We start from the raw sequence: 18,758 nt of genomic DNA, 5'->3' as shown, positions 1-18,758 counted from the left end.
AGCGTCAAACCATTTGTGAGCAGTGACAGAGCCAGATTGGGCCGAAAGGATATGAGTGGGAAACTTCAAAACCTGCTCATGTTTCTGCGGATGTGAAAGGATTTGAATAACACATTCAGATTTGATGGACTTTCCCATGTTCACTTTGGACAGCCCTTTTTTGTTGACATGTTCAAATAATGAATCTCTTATGTGTGGGATCCCTTTTCCCCCCCTGCTCCTGAGTCCTGTTTCTAGTTGTCAGGTAGGGATGCTGTGCAGACCATTCCATCGTCTGTCCGAAGCTTATGGAATACCGCTGACTTGCTGGCTTCCAGGAACCAGGGTGAGTGGTTTTACCTCTTGTAGAACAGTCTTCCATTTTACCTCAAGCTGTCAGGAGCAAGACCATCTGCTGTCAGAGCTCGAGACGCTAAATACAAATGTGGTGTAATTAGTGCTTTAATTTAGCTGTTTGCTCAGGACTGAGACACTATGAGTGACTGACAACAATTATGTGATAAGAGGTTTTCACAGAGGTTTATACAGGGTTTGCACACAAGATAACCATTATGCTTGCTGCTCAGAACCGTTACAAGATAACTGAAAACTTTTGGGAAAATATTCCACAATGACAGTCATACATTTGCAGAAGAATATCTTGGGTTTTTCTCAGCAAAATAATTAAATAAATGATGGATTCACTTTCTGTTTTCCCACCTTTTAAGGTTGTATTTGTGCATAGACTGGATTTCTTACATTAAATTCTCACTCTGTTTCAGGTGCTGAAATGGAACATATATATTTGATTCTTTTACTGTTTTGTAAAGCCTTATCAGCTGAAGCTCAATTCAATGGATACAACTGTGACGCCAACTTTCACAGCCGCTTTCCTGGTGAGGAACTCAAAGAAACTGACACAAATTCACACTGTTTCTGAAACACTGAATTAAAATTACACCTGAATATCCTCTTAAAGGAAAGTTCTCCTCACATACGAGTGAATAAAATTTACATGATGATTGTGGTCTGTAATCCCAGAACTCCACTTCTATTCCTAAAACAGAATTGTCCAGTAAAATTCAGTTTTAGGCTCAAAATCACTTGACCTCATAACTCACTCTGATTAAACATTAATAATTTCTCTATTATTCAGTTATTCATTCATCAGTATGACAAAATTGCTACAGGGCTCGTTTATGTATTGTCTTTGTGTGTGTGTGTGTGTGTGTGTGTGTGTGTGTGTGTGTGTGTCCCTTGCAGCGGAGAGGGATATCAGTGTGTACTGTGGGGTGCAGACCATAACCCTCAAAATCAACTTTTGCCCTGTCCTCTTCTCCGGCTACACCGATACTGACCTGGCCCTCAATGGTCGCCATGGAGATGCCCACTGCCGCGGATTCATTAATAACAACACCTTTCCCACTGTTGTAATCTTTAGTATTAGCCTGGCATCGCTGGAGTCCTGTGGCAACTCCCTGGTGGTAAGAAGAACAGGAATGGTACAAATGATTGTTCTACAGATTTTACAGTATTACTGTCAGCATCACTGATACTGCACACTGTTCATCACCAGTATGCAGTATCTTTTAGATCTTATCTCTCGTCTTTCAGTGAGTGGAATGGTAAGCAGTCATACATAATAGTAACAGCATTGAGAAAATATCATTAAAGCAAGTAGAAATCTAGTTTACAGGAAAGAGTGAATATGTTTTTTTTTTTTGCTGTTATTCAGAAATAAGGTGTGTATTACAAACTGTCATAGAATAACTCACTACCTTAATTGACAATTATCTTTATGACATTTTGTACTAAACTAAAATAAGTTAAACAAGTAAAAACTGAATCTGAGAACAGCAAAAATGCTCAGATCAGTTGGTAGGAAAAAAATGAGATGTGTCTGTTACTTCAGCCAGCTGTCTCCTTCACAATATCCAATTTTAGATGTTGAAAAGCATTGTTTATCTTGCATGGGAATGAAGTCCAGCACTCTTTATCTCAGTGAAGGGGGTTGCTGTGGGACCCCAGAGGCCCTGTCAGGATGATGAGTAAGAGGGTAGTTGAAAGTGAATCTTTCTTGAGCGAGCTTTCTCTCACCCATGTGTTATACCAGTATTTAGCTGGAACAGGACATTTCCTGGAGGATCTGCTTTCAGATAAGGATGGACTGAGTTGGGGATTAGTGAGGTGTGTTAGTATGCTCAGTGGTATTGCCGATGGTATCAACCCGTGTGTCCACAGTAAGCTAATAGGTCAGTTAGTGAGCCAGAAGGAGGAGTTTTACCAACACTGATATTCTTTACTGCAGGTCTCCACGGCTCAAGGACCCAACGCTTATGGGAACTTGTCACTGGTGCAGATTGGTAACATATCAGGGTACATCGACACACCGGACCCCCCCACCATCATCAGCTACCTGCCAGGTCTGCTGTACAAGTTCAGTTGCAGTTACCCACTGGAATACCTGGTCAACAACACACAGCTGGCCTCGTAAGTCTCACTTTTATGACCGCTTTCTCTTTTAACTTGGTTTGACAGCACTCCAGTGGGGCTTTAGAGAAGCCAGTGTGATGGACTAACAAAAAAGTTTAATTATTCTCAGCTTCATTTCATTAGTGTTGAAGTGTGTCTGCCTCCTGTATATAACATTTCTAACATCCAGTGACTGGTCAAGGCTAAATTCTAATTTGCAAATATTGATATGAAAACAGATGTGGGAATGCAAAGTTGAAGATTATAAATGGTTGCCAGGACTCTGGACAGTATGTTTCAACCTTTTACAGTTGCAATTAAGAACTTCAGCTATGGTTTTAGGCTGGAGGAAGTTTTTAGTACTTTATTAATATTGTGAACATTAAATCAATATCTATGCTTACACATGTATTCTCTGATTCACCAAAAACACTTTAAACACAAATTACATCAAAAATATTTTGGCACTATTTTTTATCTTTATTGAAGGTCAGCAGCTGCAATCTCAGTGAAGGACAGCAATGGTACTTTCATCAGCACATTGAATCTCCTGCTTTATAATGTAAGTCCAAGTATCTGACTCTTTGCAGCACAGGGGAGCTGAGGGTGTTGTGCTGGCAAGAAAGCTATAAACCAAAGACATACTTAGTCAGTAAGCATCAAAGAGCATAAGAGGCTCTGCAGCTATTTAAAGACAATCTGCAGCTTTTAAATCTGTGATTGCAATGATTTCTGAGAATGATGATCCATGTACAAGATGGGGAAGATAAAGCTCAGAAAACCTTTTATGCAGCAAATTACCTTTATTCCTGAAATTAGAGAAGATTATTCCTCAACTCGTTTCAAACTTTCACTAAATCAACTTGTCAGTTTGAACCAAACATTAGTAAATTGGATTCAATGGAAACCAGATGATAGATCTGCTCTGATTCACAAAGTGGAGTCTGACTGAAGAAATCACTCTGAACAAGATGAAAGGAAGGGGTCAGGAACTGTGACAAATGTGCTGAAATGCTTTTTTGGTTTATCTGCAGGACTCCTCATACATTCAGCAGCTGTCCATCCCAATGGCAGGACTGACCCTGAAGACACGGGTGTTTGCAGCTGTAAAAGCCACTAACCTGGACAGGAGGTATTCAATCAACATCTAGACCCGTTCCATATTCACTAAACCAAAACTACATTTTGTGATCCCAACAATGGCTTAGTAGGTTACTGTTGTCATGTCATGCTGTCCACTATCACTTGTATTCTGCCAAGTTGTTTAAATGGAAATAATGTGACTAGTACAATGTTAGAAATCCACACCCACGGACTGTGTGGAATATTTAGCGTTAACAACACAATTTAGAATTTACTCTCATTGAAAGGGGGCACCAGTCCTCAGGGAGGAGAACAATGAATTACTTCAATGTATAATGTTATCAATCTTATATCAGAAGCCATGACTTCTCAATTCAATGGATCTCCAGTCTCTACTTCAAAAGAACACAACAGGACAACAACTGGGTGTAAATAAAAAAGTGTATTAACTAAAACAGAGTAAATGCAACGTGTATTAATCATAAAGATGAAAATAATAATGAAATGAGCAGTGTGATGAGTTGGCAATGGTGGGAGAGAATATGTTATGGCTATACACTATGACTATAAGCTAATGTCTACGAATGACATTTGATGATTAAATATTGCTATATTTCAACCTCAACCCAGTCATGAGGAGAAGGTTAAGACCAGCCTACTGTGAGTTGCGCTGTAGCTGGAGACCCTTGGCTGGAACCAAGGTAACTGTGGTTGCCCTGGTAACCCTGGAGACGCGGAGTCTAGATGGATTATCCTGGTGGCTGTATCCCATTATCACGGTGGTGGTTTCTGCCGGTGTCTCAGCATTTTAGCTCTGGTGGAGTTTGCCAGGAGACTTTCTGTCTTGGGCACTCTTGATTTCTGGTAGGCTTCTCTGCAGGGTTGATGTTAAATAAACTCTAGTGGACTTCACTGTGGCTGGATAACTTTTGAGGAGACTGGCGTTGACCAGATGACTATAAAACTGTCAAAAAGCTTCAAAAGGGAAAACATGATTATATTCAAAAAGTTTAAAAATTACTATGAGGTACCTCTGTTGTTGTGGCTCAGTTGTTCTTGATTGACTTATAAAAATTTAAAGATCGCGTGTGTCAACAAAAAGGATGTTAGTTGGAGCATGTGGCACCATGACCATAAAACATTAAATGAAACTAGAAAATTCCTGGAGGAATTTTGAATGTGCCTGCTGCTTGGTGCGTGTACTTCACTCCTCTCATTTCAACCTGTACAAAGAACATTACTTTCAGTTTCATTCATGTCATAGAGACTTATCCTGACACTGACCTCAGTCACTGCAGTTTTACCTCTAAAGACCTTTTGAGGCTGTCATGACTGACCAAAATAACTTCACACTCATGGTTTCAAAACCAAATTTGTCCCCACTACCATACCAAAACATATACACACATGTACAAGTCCTAACAGAAGTTGATCTGCAATAAAGCTATATCACTATATCCCCATATAGACGATAGCTTCTAAGATCGAACTTTCATGACCTACCTTACCTCTTACCTTTTTTGGACTCTTACTTACTACAAGTGTCTGTGCATCTGTGTTTGGCAGTATAAGTTGCATGAGGTTTTGGACAGCAGAGCCAATAGTTCCCTCTTACCATGTTGAAACTTTTATTTTGAAGGTTAATCAAATTCGTGGAGATGGTGCTTGTGTGTTTCTGTCAATATGTGTTTGTGTGTGTGTGTGCATGTGTGTGCATGAGTGTGTTTTTGTGTGTAGCGGTAGAGCTGCCTAACAGAACCTCCAGTAAGTTCTTTTTACCTGGTTGAGAGTCTTTTGAAGGTGAATATCAAAAAAGTAAGATGGTGTTTGTGCATGTGTGTATTGCTGTGTGTGTCAGTAGAGCTGTCTACCGTAGAGCATCCGAAAAGCTTTTTCAGAGATGGCACTTGAGTACGAAGTTGGCTCTGGTTAGCAAGTGGAGCTGTGCCTAAAAACAGCAGGTAACACTGAAGATGTAATAAATATCACAATCCTCTACACTGAAGTTACAACAACACCACACCGAGCAAGCGAGAGCGATGGAGAGAGAGAGAAGCTAGTGCTAACTGCTAAGCTGAAGTAACTAGCAGATCTGAACAGCATGTAAACACCTGCTGAGTTAGTGAAAGTCACTAAAAGGAGCACAGAGCTCTGAGTGCTGGAGCAGAACTAGTGTAAGTTTAAATGTACAACAGGTAGTGAGACACTGTGATGAAGAAAACAGCAACATTAACTGTGTTCAGAAAGAGCAGCAATAATCCAATGGAGTCCAATTAGCCAATAAGAATCAGCTTTGTTGCCCAGATACTGCGTTACAACCACCTGCTGAGACAATGGTTGCTATCAGCTTATGAATTTGTATTACAGTCTATAGGAGAAGTGTGTGTGTGTGTGTGTGTGTGTGTGTGCGCGCGTGTGTGTGTGTGTGTGTGTGTGCGTGTTTGTGCGTTTAAGAGAGAGAGTCGGGCTGTTCCATGCAGTGCACACCCATTATAAACTTAAAAATGATCTGAAAAAAGCATGAAACTATAACTGTGATCATTCAAAAACTATACAAGATATGAAAAAGTTGAATACAAGTTTAATAGCGGAAAGTCTTCTAAACATTTTAGAGTTTGAATGAAGTCTGTAGCTGAAGGTATGCTGTAGTAGTTGAGGCTCAAAGAGGCTTAAGCTTTCAAGGATTTGAACAGTCTCTTCATTCATCTGAATTGCAAAACAATTGCAGAAAAAGCTTAATATTTTTAAAATCATAAATAGTACAAAAAGTTATATACATCCCATAATTTACAGAACAAGCTGAACGTTATGAAAGGTGAATGCTTTCTGTACAAAAAAGTATGAAGGATTAGTTAGAGACTGTAGAAAGGCGGAAGTATGAGAATAACTAGAAAATGCATTTCTTGCTGAAAATGTGTGTGAACGCTGAGAGCTGAATGAGACCACTGAAGCAATGCTGAAGAAGCTGAAACAATGGCTGAAGATTAAAAGCAGAAATTGTAAACTGGAGGTTGAATGGCATAAAATGGTTGAAAAAGACCTGAATTGTTGATGAAAAGTTTAACAAACAGCATGAAACTCGACAAAAATGTACAAAATGTACAAAATAGAAAAACATCTAAGTTTTCTAAATGTTAAACTGGAGGAGCTGCAGTCCATAAACTGCAAAATCTGAGAAACTGAAACATGTTGTTGAATGCGAGTTGATTGAGATTGCTGAAGCAATGCTGAAAAAGCTGAAGCAACTGCTGAAGCAATGCTAAAGTAGCTCAAGCAATTGCTGAAGTAATGCTAAAGTAGCTCAAGCAACCGCTGAAGATTAAAAGCAGAAATTGTAAGCTGGAGGTTGAATGGTATGAAATGGTTGAAAATGGCGTAAGTTGTTGTTGGAAAGTGTAACAAACAGCACAAAACTGTAGAAAATATACAAAATGTGAAACACAGGAAAACATTTGAACAGTTGAAAGCTAAATGGCCTAAATTGGATAAGGAGATTACTGACACAATGCTAAATTGTTGAAAAAGCTGCTCAAATAAACTGAAGTATAGTGTTTCAAAAAATTAGATGCCCAAATGTTAAACTGGAGGAGCTGAAGTCCATTAGTTGAAAAAGCCAATAATTGAAACATGTTATTGAAACTGTTGAAAGCTAAATTATTTACTGCCAAAGGTGGGAGTAGGAATAAAATGCCTTAAAAATGTGAAGGAGTAATCATTCGTATGAGTAAAAGAAAGATGGACTCCATCCTCAACAGCAGAAACTTTAATATATCAATAAGCTGAATAATCACTTAATAGCTAAACTGTTCAGAACACTTTCAAAGTTTGAATGAAGTCTGTATATGAAAGTATGCTTGAGAAGTTGAATTTCAAAGACACTGAAGTTTTGAAGGAGTTGTACCTCATCTCCATTTACTTATATTGTAGAAAACTGCAGAAAAAGCTTATTATTTCAAAAATTATCAAGAGTATCAAAAACTTGAAGGTAAGGATAGATCTCCTGAACAAGCTGAATGTTTTGATAATTGAATGGTTTTTGTACGAAAAAGTATTTAGGAGTAGTTAGAGACCATGGAAAGGTAGAAGAAATAAGAATAAAATATAAAGATTTGACAAACAATAGTGCCTCAGCATTCAAACTAATAAAGATGAATAACAATAGTGATAAAGATTTGAAGAACAATAGTTCTTTTCAAATCTCTTATGAAAATATAAAGATTTGAATAACAATAGTGTGAATGCTGCAGCATTTCAACCATTCTATAGGATAGAAGTTTGGGATTGACCTATTACATAGAAACATCTCATGAGTTACCGAACAGTTAGATATTTAATTATATATTCTTCCTCAGATCTGTGTCTGTGAAGAGAGTTCTGCTGTTTCACTGTTCAGGATTGGAATGTTGGTTGTAGCTTATGACTCTTATCTAGAGAAAGGTTGGTGTGTGTGTGTGTGTGTGTGTGTGTGTGTGTATGTATTCAGCATGGCACAGAGAGGCCAGGATTCACACCTTAGTGATTATCAGTCCTTTTGGTGTTACTTTTCCTATATAAGAAACAGTCAAATATCAATAGGCAGTGTCTTATTGTTACAAACTGGAGCTTTTGCCTATGTTCTCTAGTTCTCTGTTTTCCATTTGTTGATCCTCTGGAGCTGACCCAGCAACAGCATGATCTGTTTGTGAGGGAAGGGTCTCTGTTTGCTATCAATTTGATAGTTTGATGCCGGAAATTTTGGGTCCATAACTCTCCATGTCCTTACAATGAACTTCTTTAACGACTTGTTACTGATGCCAGGCCAGGTATGTCTGCTATAAATATATAATATATAAAAATTACACCTGCTGCAACACAATATGAAGAGCAACACCACTGACCTACACATGGGTGCTGCTAGATCATGGTAGAAGAAAGTTACTATTAATTTGTTAAGTAAGACTTTTTTTAAGAAATGCACCCTGAAAAAAACAGCTACAAATGACTATGAAGAGTTTTGAAATGAGCATGAGCTAAACACTCAGGGGACTCAGGAGACATTAGGTTATTGACACTACCATTTTGTTAATCTGAGTAGGAACTTGTACTTAACAGCCAGCTGCTCCGTTTGATGATACATAAACCCCTTTTGGACTCGACAAAAAACCTGTTAACATCTGTTTTTTGTTGTCAATGTGAAGAAATACAATTTTCATTCACTCCCAGTCAAATGACTCTGTAGTCATATCAGCTCCAGCTTGGATCAGCAGTAATGTAAACATGACATCTGGGTGAACACAAATTTTCAGCCACAGGACCACCAACCTGGATGCCACAGATCCATTTTGCTAGTCTAGAGTGCAATTAGCAGCTCACTGTTTGAATCTGCGTGTGTGTGTGTGTGTGTGTGTGTGTGTGTGTGTGTGTGTGTGTGTGTGTGTGTGTGTGTGTGTGTGTGTATGTGTATGTGTGTGTGTGCATGTGTGTGCTCTGTAACTGCATGTCATAATGTTTCCCCCTGCAGTTGTGTGCAGTTATTTTTAGCTGATTTACCTGCATTTAAAAAAATCTCATGAAATCTCTCTGTGAGATTCTCACAGTATGAAAATCACATGATGCAGTGCACCACATTACTGCACCTGAACACAGGTTGGGAATATTTCTGTAAATGAGAGCCTTTGTTTTCGACTTTTCATAAATTTCCCCCAAAAATTCTAAAAACATATGTTTACCTTGTCATTATGGGTTAGGTGTGTAGGTTGGTGGGAAAATGCAATTTTATCCATTTAGAATAAAGTGTAAAAAAAAGTGAAGCAGTGAGAACACTGAAGACACTGTATATGCCGTGGAAGGGAACATAATCCAGGCAACAATTACATTTCCATAAAAAAATTGCAAAAATTAAGTAGTCATATAGAAAATCATTTCTTGGTGACAGGTCACATGTCACATGACAGTTCTTTCTACTGAAAAGACAAAGATCATTTTGGTGGCAATTTTCACCTACAAGCAGAGATGAACCAAGTGTGTGACTCCATTTGCACTGAAGTCCCTGAAGTCTGATTTACTAATCCTTAATGTTAAACAGGTGGAATGTTCTAATGGACTACTGTTACACCACGCCCTCCGGAAACCCCAACGATGACCTCCGTTATGATCTTTTCTTTAGGTAACTCACATTTGAAAACACATCTGTGATTTGTTTCAGTTTAGATTTTTCTCTTGCTCTCCTTTCTAATAATTCTTTCTCATTTTCCCTCCATGGACCAGCTGTGAAAAAGACCCCCAGACCACTGTCTTTGAGAATGGGAAGAGCCAAATGGGCCGCTTTGCTTTTGAAGTATTCCGCTTTGTAAAGCACAAGAACCAGAAGATGTCCACTGTTTTCCTGCACTGCGTCACCAAGCTGTGTCGAGCAGATGACTGTGCAATGCTCATACCAGTGAGAATAACAAAGTGTACCTATATAACTCACATAACAAACTATTAGCATAAAACACAACACACATCTACAGCTTAATTTCATGAGGGACACGTGATGAAGAGAGTCCAAGTTTCACCTAGATTCACCTGCTTCACTCTCAGATATTTACTGATAGACATAATCATCAGTGGTAGAAAGCGACCTTAAGTACCTTTACTATTCTTAAATACAATTTTGAGGTCCATGTATTTTACTTGAGTAGTATTTCAAGTTTATCTATATCAGCACCATTCAGACACTAGTAAGAGAGGCATAAAAATACATTAAAAATAAGACATTAAAATTGCATTTAAAAGGCAATAAAAACAGAAACAAAAGCAAAAGCAAGCAAATAAACAGTTGAAGAGTGAACATTATAGCAAACATGTAATGATTTGAGCCCAGATCTCAGGTTTTCAGGAGGCTTGTTCCACCACATAGAAGCTAAACCTTACTTGGTTTTGATTATGTGAACATTGAGTAAACCTGCCCCAGATGACGGTCTTGATGCTTCATAATAAATAAATAAATCAGGGAGGTGTTAGGAGGTTGAAGCTCTGACAGGAAAGGTTGATAGGGTGAAAAACAGTTCTTTACACAAGTCTTTCCTCATGAAATTGCCTGCCCTGTTTTCCAGTCTATATGAGGGCTGTGGAGTGTGAGCCAAGGATAAGTGGGTGCTGAGGAGCTCAAAAGACATGATAGCTGATTCTTTCAGTGTGAGAGTTGGGGAAAGACAGGTGCAGTGACTGGGTGCGATGAGTCACCTTACATAATAGCCAGCCGTCCAGGGCACTTGCATCCAGGGGCTGGTTGAGGTGGAGGGTTTTGAGGCCCAGCTTTCTGGCATGATCAAAGTCCATTAGGTTAGCGTTTGAGCCAGAATCAACTAGGACTGTATGCTTAAGAGAACACACAGGGGAGGTGAGAGACACTAGAGGTTGCAAACGAGAGGGATTGGAAACAGTCAAAGTACAGCTTAACAGTGCCCTCACCTTCACTGGCGAGCCAGGTCTTTTAACGGGCAGAAGGTGATGAAGTGGCCCAGTTGACCATAATAGATGCAGCAACCCTCTTAAACTCGTCACTGGCCTTCCACTGGAGTCAGGTGGGTTTGGCCAAGCTGCATAGGTTCCTCCGTGGCTGAGGGCAGCGCTGTCGTAGAGTCAGCAGGAAGAGAGCATCGCAAAGAAGAAGAAGAAGAAGAAGACTTTCAACTTTCACACAACTTTATTTAGGACACATTATACCAAAAATCTTAAATGGTGCATATCAAAGCTTGTAATAAATTACCAGTCAATTAAAACCCCTCAATCAAAAAACAACAACAACAACACCTTCAAGTTAAAAAAAACTACAAACTGAGCTGCAGTGACCCATAGTCCCCAGTGGAACACAGGACCTTCCTGATCCCCCACACAGTGCTGAAAACATCCAGGTTGCAAGTCAGTCTGTAAAAGGAGTGCTCTATTCTGAGCCGAGCTGAGACCAGAGCCTTCAGACACAGCACCGGCTCCGTCCAGCCCACACTTGACAACTTGTTCTTATGGCTTTTCCAGATTGCTATCTTAGCAGCTGCTAACAAGAAATTGATAAGAACCAGTGTCTGTCTTTTTAACAATGTACCTTGGGCCAAAAACTAAAACGTGAAACAGAAGAAACATCTCCTAAATCCTCCACCCACCCGTGCAGCAGCCTAAATAAATAAGACAAACAAGGACAGGAAACCACCAGATGTTCTATAGTTTCTGTCTGCCTGCAAAAAGGACAGCCCTCCCCAGTGCTAGGGTCCAGGTGAGCTCTGTATCTGTTTGTATCTTTTTGTAGCTATAGCTCCAGGTATGATCCTCCACTGGAGGTCAGCCATCCATTTATACAGGCTTATACAGGAGCTGCCAGCAGCTGCATCAAGCACCTCAGTCCATTTGGACTCCCTGAGTCCTTTTAGTGAGCCGAGGTCTAGGACCTTTACACAATTGTGATACAGCTGCTTCTTCCTACTGGAGACAAATTTTCCCAACACTGGAGTCTTCAGGGAGAGAAGCAGGCCACTATTCTCTCTTCACTCTCCCACAGCAGGACTGATGGGGGAACATGAACTCGTGGCCATCACTCAACTGTTCAGCCAGCGCCCGGTCCCAAACAAAAGCCCTCAGTGGCGCAGACAGAGACTGCCCCGCCTCGTCTACAAACCTCTGTAGCACTCAGGATGACCTGATGTTGGTCACCTCAGTCAGTGTGTCCAACGACATCCTCATTAGATTTCCCAGCTTGACGACCCCAGCTGCAACAAAAATGATTCCTCAAAGTGGCTGAAGAGAGCACGCTATTAGACAGGAAGCTGTTGTTAAACAGCAGCTCCTCAAACAGCCACATTCCAGGCCTGGGGTCAGGAGTAGAGATGTCACGATACCAGAAATTTAGTAGCCAATACCAGTGAAATTCCACGATTCTCAACACCTATTTTGACACCACAGTAAAAAAAAAAAAAAACAAACAAAAAAAAAAAATTGCATGTACTTTAACTCTTTTATTGAAAAATATGAATAAAAAAAACCCAAAAACTGTGCTAAAACATAAGCAGTAAAATTGCAATTGAATTGCACAGCATTTCAACTATGGTTTGGAAAGTGTGAAGACACCATTTACAAACAGGCTTTTGCAGGTCTATAATCAACCTGTCATCCCCGCCTTGAAAGTAAAATATTTCCATATGTGACTCTTCTGGCTTTTTCTTTCGATGGGCCGAGGTGCTGTAGCTGGACCAAATTGTGTGCTTGAATATGTCGCCATCTTCAATTTGTTATTGCAGCTAGACTGCAGCCTAGTAGTGGACAGTCCTCATCCTCCCTTTGGGTTGAGCATGTGCCGGAGAAACTGTGCTGGTTCTGGTGACAACCCTAGTCAGGAGGTCAGGTGATGTCAGGTGTCCTCCATGCATCCATTGCTGACCTGTAGAATGGCATGAGTCCAGACAGGTCACATTGTGAGTCCAGCAAGAATAGCTGTATATCTAGGCCAAGTTGCCCGGCCTTTCTGAGGATGAGCTGGGCGGGAGCCTACAGCAGAGACCGCAGCAATACAGCAGCCTCTGAGCTGCCTGCAGTCTGAAGGCTGCTGTCCTGGATCTGAGGTCTATAAGGCCCCACCCTCCCTCTGCCACAGGGAGATACAGTACCGCCGCCCACAGCCAATGACGACCCGACAGAAGAAGTCCACAAGGAGCCGCTGCAGCACCTCTATGAGGTCTGGTGGTGGAACCAACACTTGTAGTCTGTGCCACAGGGAAGAGGCGACCAGGGTATTGATAATCAGAACTCTTCTGCTGTAGGACAGCTGTGGGAGCAGCCATTTCCACTTATACAACTTGGCTTCCACTTTCCCCAACACTCTCTCTCAATTCTGTTTTTGTATGTCTTTGCTGCCTTGATGAATACCCAAAACTTTTACTCTTCTTGTTCTCCAGCTAAGGCTCCCAGGGAGACCAGGAGGGCATCTTGAACTCCAACGCCCCACCAGAATAAGCTCCACTCTTCTCCCAGTTTATCCTTGCTGAGGACGCCCTCTCATACAGAGCCAGGCCAGCCCCTAACTCCAGAACGTCCCCCTAGTCCCGGACAAACACATTGATGTCATCAGCGTAGGCCGATACGACTACAGGGGGGCAGTCAGCCAGCTCTGGCGGAGAGAGACCCCTCAGCGCCTCAGTCTTTTCTTACAGTAGTTATGTGTTTTTTTTTAACCTGTAGTGTTTCTTATCATCCAATAAGTCCAGACCCACAAGCTTTTGCAGAGTGTTCGCCGTCTGAACGAACTTTCTGTCATCAGGAAAATAATCAGTTACATTGGCTGATTTACCAAAAGTATCGTCCAAGAAATTATTGATCTCCTCCAGAGAATATAAGTCAGTGTTCTGGGAAACACTGTCTGCCACAGAAACACTGTCAGAGTCGCAGTCACACTCCATGTCTAAATCAGTGTTAGTATCCAGACTGGCCTTTAACAGCTCAGCCTCTCTTTGGCCTACATCTACAACTACCTCCTTCCCTGCTCTCACCTCAACTTCAGCCTCTCTCTGCCCTACAACAGCTACCACTGCTTTCTGCCCTGCTCTCACCTCAGCCGCCTCTTCTCCCGCTGAACTTTAAGTCAGAGAGCTGCTGACCCTGGCATCCCCAGAGTAGGAGACCCTGGCCATGGAGCCGCCGACAACGGAGCCGCCGACAACACTGGCCATAGAGCTGGCAGCCTGGACCCACACAGGTGGAGCAGCACCTGCTGTCTGCTGCCTGTGCAGGCAAACAATCCACAAACACTACATAAATATCACACAATAAACACAGTTGGAAAAAAAAAATATATAGAAAACCTCTTCACTGTCATCACCAAACACCGAGACAGTGTTGAAGAAGAAGAAGTAGAAGAAGAAGAGCTGTTGACCTGTTGCCACCGCTGGAGTGGCGGGGAACTGCAGGGTCTGGTTCTGCCTCTCTTCCTCTGTCATACAGATGCTTGTCAATCTTTATAGCCAGGGCAATAAGGGTATCCAGCTCTGCAGGTAGGTCCAGGGGGCTAATTGGTCTTTGAGAGTGTCAGAAAGTCCATCAAGGAATGCATCAAACAAGGCTGGCTGATTCCAATCTCTCTCTGCTGCTAGAGTGCAGAACTCTGTGGTGTAATCAGAGACCCTCTTCTTACCCTGTCGCAGTTTCACCAGGGTTCGGGCTGCCTCCCGTCCAGGGGCCATCTGCTGGAAAATCTGGGTGAAGGTCTTGGAAAACAGCAACAGGGAATTGCAGACAGGTGACAGGCCTCCGTCAGGTGAGAAATAATGTATGCAATCTTTGAGCAGTCAGAGGGAAAGGCCTAGGACTGAACCTCAAAATGCAAATCATAATGGGTTAGAAAAGCTCTGCAGTCACCTGAGTCTCCGGATAAAGGCTCTGCTCTGGAAAGGTGGAGAGGCAGGGACGGTGCGGTGGGTGCAGGAGAAGCAACATTGGAACCAGAACCTGGAGGTGCCGTCGGTGTCAATTTGGCAGATACCGGCAGGTTCTGCATCTTCCGCATTTGGTCAATGAGATGGTTGTGCTGGTTCCGAAAGCTGCCAAGAGGGACTCCTGACGATCTGTCAACTCCTTCACTTCATGGCGAAGGAGTCTGATCTGTTCATCTTGACTGTGGATCTTGTGAACCTGTGCCTGGAGCACAGAGCGCACTGTATCTGAGTCCACTGAGCCCATGTTATGGCCAGTTCGTACTGTCAATGCTGAACCACAGGCTTGGACTCAAACAAAGACACAATCAGCAGGCAAAAGGCAAGGTCAAAAGGCAAAAACATGTCAGGAAACTATTGGCTCTAAGAAACTCACAAGGAAAAATGCTGGAACGCTGTCACGAGGGAACAAGACGAACTGGCACAGAAGGAAGGGGACACTAAGACTATATACTGAGGAGGAGGGGAGACAATGAGACACAGGTGCAACACATTAGAGCAGGACAGGTAATCACACAGGAGGGAAACACATGAGGGCAGGAAGTAAAGGACGTGAAATGAGACAAGAGGTGAGTATCAAAATAAAACAGGAAGTACGGGACAAAGAACACTAGGAGAAACAAAAAGGTAACTATCCAGACTGGGCGTGACACAATTAATCATGTAGGAATTTGAAAGAAGGACTTCAGTTATAATGGATTTGTTTTACATTGCTGCATTGGGTAACTTAAAGGGTCTGAATACGTCCACCACTGATGATCATAAAAATGAATTTCCATTTTATCAGAAAATAAGGGAAAAAAGGAAAAGAAAACTGGAATTCCCCGCTTGTGGTTTAATGCCTCTGCCAACCAGTCTATATCGTCACAATCTCCCCTTACAGCATTGAATAAAGGCCAGAAGTGTTTTTGCAGAACATTATGATGTCAAAGTGAAGTTGATCTTTGACATTTTGGATATATCTATCTATCACGTGTCTAGTGTCTGGTAGTAACTTCTTATTATATTATTTATTACTATATTTTTACCAGGGTAATTAGTAATATGTAAACTATTACATTTCAAAAGTAACCTTGCACTGCACGTGTCATATAATAATATAATACTAAACTTCAGTTTATGAAATGTAAAAAGGCAACATTAACCATCCCTGTTACATATCTCCTGAATAAATCAGGGGAGGTGTCATTCTGCCAACATATCTCTCTTTACCTTTTTTTTCATAGATCTGTGGCAGCAGGAGAAAGAGAGACATTTCAGAGGGAACGGAATCAAACACAGCATCTGGAAATGCTGTCCTGTCTGCCGGGCCTATCATCACTCGGATTGGTACGGTTTGATAACACCGTTATTCCTTCTCGTCAGAGTCTGTTTTCTCATCAACCTCCTCCTCCTCCTGACATTATCCAAACTGAAGAACCTTTTCCTCCAACCTACAACATACATAAGAGCATAATACAGTACCATAAGCTCCTGTCATTCTTATGAACTCCACAATATTTCTTTTTTATGCTGTGATTTCTAGCAATTCCTCAAGCTGTTTAAATCTGCACAGCTCAGATTAGATATATTAAATTAAGATAGATTACCTACTCAAGTGTGTCAAACATACGTACCTACGTAAGTATTTGACACTGGGATATTACATTGTTTTATGTAAACTTATCTGGGTGACCTAGATAGTCAGAATGCGCCTGAAAGCATCTCATTGACTCATGTACTATACAAGAAATTAACCACACGCCATTGGACAGTAAAGTATACTGTGCTGAATACAAAGCATTACCCTTACAAAGTGTTACCCTTAAATGTCCTTTCCCTCTTTATTCCACAGATGAAACACCAACCAACAACTCTCAACTCGGTAAGTCTTCAGATTTTGTCAGTTGCATACAATGACACTTTTAACATGGTGTTGCCTTTGCAATTTAAACCAGTGAAAGCTGGTTGTGGTTGAGGTTGTGTTCACATCATGAATTAATTTGAAGGAGGTCTGAGTTCTCTTTATGGTCCATTTCAGCTCTGATGGGGCCTAAGTCCTCTTTCTTCTCACACTATAGTTCCTCTGGAGCTCTCAGACCTTCTCCCATAATCCTTTGTTTTGGATTATGGGAGATGGCTGCTGCTACACTTGTCTTATCCACATTCTTGTGCTATTTGGTAAAATACTATATTGTATTATTACAATGCACGGGTTAAACAAACCACAAGGTGGCCTTGAATTGAAAGGTTCAGTGACACTTTAACAACTCTCTACAGTCAGCCTGCTTCTGCATTATCGTTAACTTCTGTTATCATTAACAAATACAACCTTATAAGAGAGAGTGTGTGTATATGTGTGCGTGTTTGTGTGACAGAATGATAAATTTGTGCAGGTAGGGATTTTTTCTATGTGTAGTTGACAGTCGTAGTTTGATATGTTCATTCTATATCTGTAGAAGTACAGTAGTTATTTCGTCGTCCACCAGTCATACTGTCATTACCAGCAGCCATAGTTCCATCTATTTGTTTTTTCGAGCGTCCCAATGCAATAGCATATTGTCTGTCAATGGTATGTCAAAAATACAATGGCAAAAAGGCAAGGCAAACCTGGAGAACTTTGTGTTAACAATGCATAGGTTAAGCGAATCACGACTACAGTCTTGAAGTGAACAGTTCGCTTCAGAGGGGTCTGAGTTCATTCTGTGTTCACATACAGTATGCACAAAACATGTAGACTAATTGCTCTGAGTTCGTTTTGAGCTCTGAAAAGGACCAGAGTTATGCAATTTTTCTCAGGAATGAGAAAAACTAAATAAATTGGCCTGAGAAATGTTCAGTGCGTCACTAGTAGCTGTGCCTATGTGTAGGATTTATATGAAAATGATTTGACTTTTTTTTTGTGCTTGTACTGCTTCAGCCAATCTGAAAGCTCCAGTGTTTCAGATTAACACAGTGACAAGCGCACTCATCTCAGGTGTCATCATCTTGGGCGTCATGAGTGTTTGTTTCTTCATCTTCTCCCTCACCCTCCTCAAAGGCAAGAGCACTCCTGTCAGCACCCTGTCTGGAGTCCGCAACCCAGCCTTCAGCTGAGCACCTCACCAAAAGTTACTGCAGACACTCCAACAATGTTAAGCGAGGGGAAAACAACATATGTGACATAATGTTTGTGCATGTAGTCATTTTACAGGAGAATAAAAGCTAAATGTTGATTTAGATAACTGTTACCAGATCTGTACAATGAGCATTATTGTAGAAGTAAAGCAGGACTTTTTATATGTTGATCTGTGCTTTGTGTTTCAACCACGTGGCCTCAACCTGCATGTGATCATTTGTCATGCAGCTTTAACCCACATAGTGGGGACACTTAACTTAATTCAATACCTCAGCTGAATAGCTTTCAGTTGCAGGTAAAGGATCAATTACAAGGCTTACAGTACATTATGGAAATGTATAACGTGCTGGTAAAAGCACTTCCTGCTCAGAGGCTGAAATATAAGAGTATGAGGGAAAATTAAAAGTAAAATGTTTGATTGAGTGAGCCAACAGAAAGCCTCAGGGTTGGGTGTTAAGGTTAAATTCTTGAAATAAAACCTAACTTAAACATATATTCATATTATTATTTGAGTAAATCTTTATTAACATTGCCACAGTCTAGGGGGTTTGTCTTATGATTCATCAGTTGATAGGTCTGTTCTACCTAAACATGTAGTCCACTCACTTCAAATATTTTATGCAATGTGGAGGCCAAAAATGTGTTCTTAAACTTCCACTGATGACCTGTTTTTGAAATCTACAAATTGTTGT

At 41.0% G+C, this 18,758-nt stretch overlaps 1 protein-coding gene across 1 annotated transcript; it reads left to right on the top strand.

Annotated features, from left to right (window-relative positions):
• The first annotated feature begins 311 nt into the window (after nt 1–311).
• Nucleotides 312–18,064, top strand: zpld1a (zona pellucida-like domain containing 1a). The gene is made up of 11 exons (XM_056397943.1): nt 312–325; nt 762–875; nt 1,243–1,463; nt 2,288–2,469; nt 2,941–3,013; nt 3,486–3,583; nt 9,599–9,679; nt 9,781–9,952; nt 16,196–16,298; nt 16,804–16,833; nt 17,869–18,064. Exons 2-11 carry the CDS (start codon nt 770–772, stop codon nt 18,042–18,044), a joined length of 1,242 nt encoding a protein of 413 aa, XP_056253918.1. The 5' UTR covers nt 312–325; nt 762–769; the 3' UTR covers nt 18,045–18,064.
• Nucleotides 18,065–18,758: the final 694 nt, after the last annotated feature.

The sequence above is a fragment of the Seriola aureovittata genome, chromosome 15 (genome assembly GCF_021018895.1).
Source record: "Seriola aureovittata isolate HTS-2021-v1 ecotype China chromosome 15, ASM2101889v1, whole genome shotgun sequence".
In the NCBI taxonomy this organism is placed as follows: domain Eukaryota; kingdom Metazoa; phylum Chordata; class Actinopteri; order Carangiformes; family Carangidae; genus Seriola; species Seriola aureovittata.
This window is presented reverse-complemented; position numbering and strand designations above follow the sequence as displayed.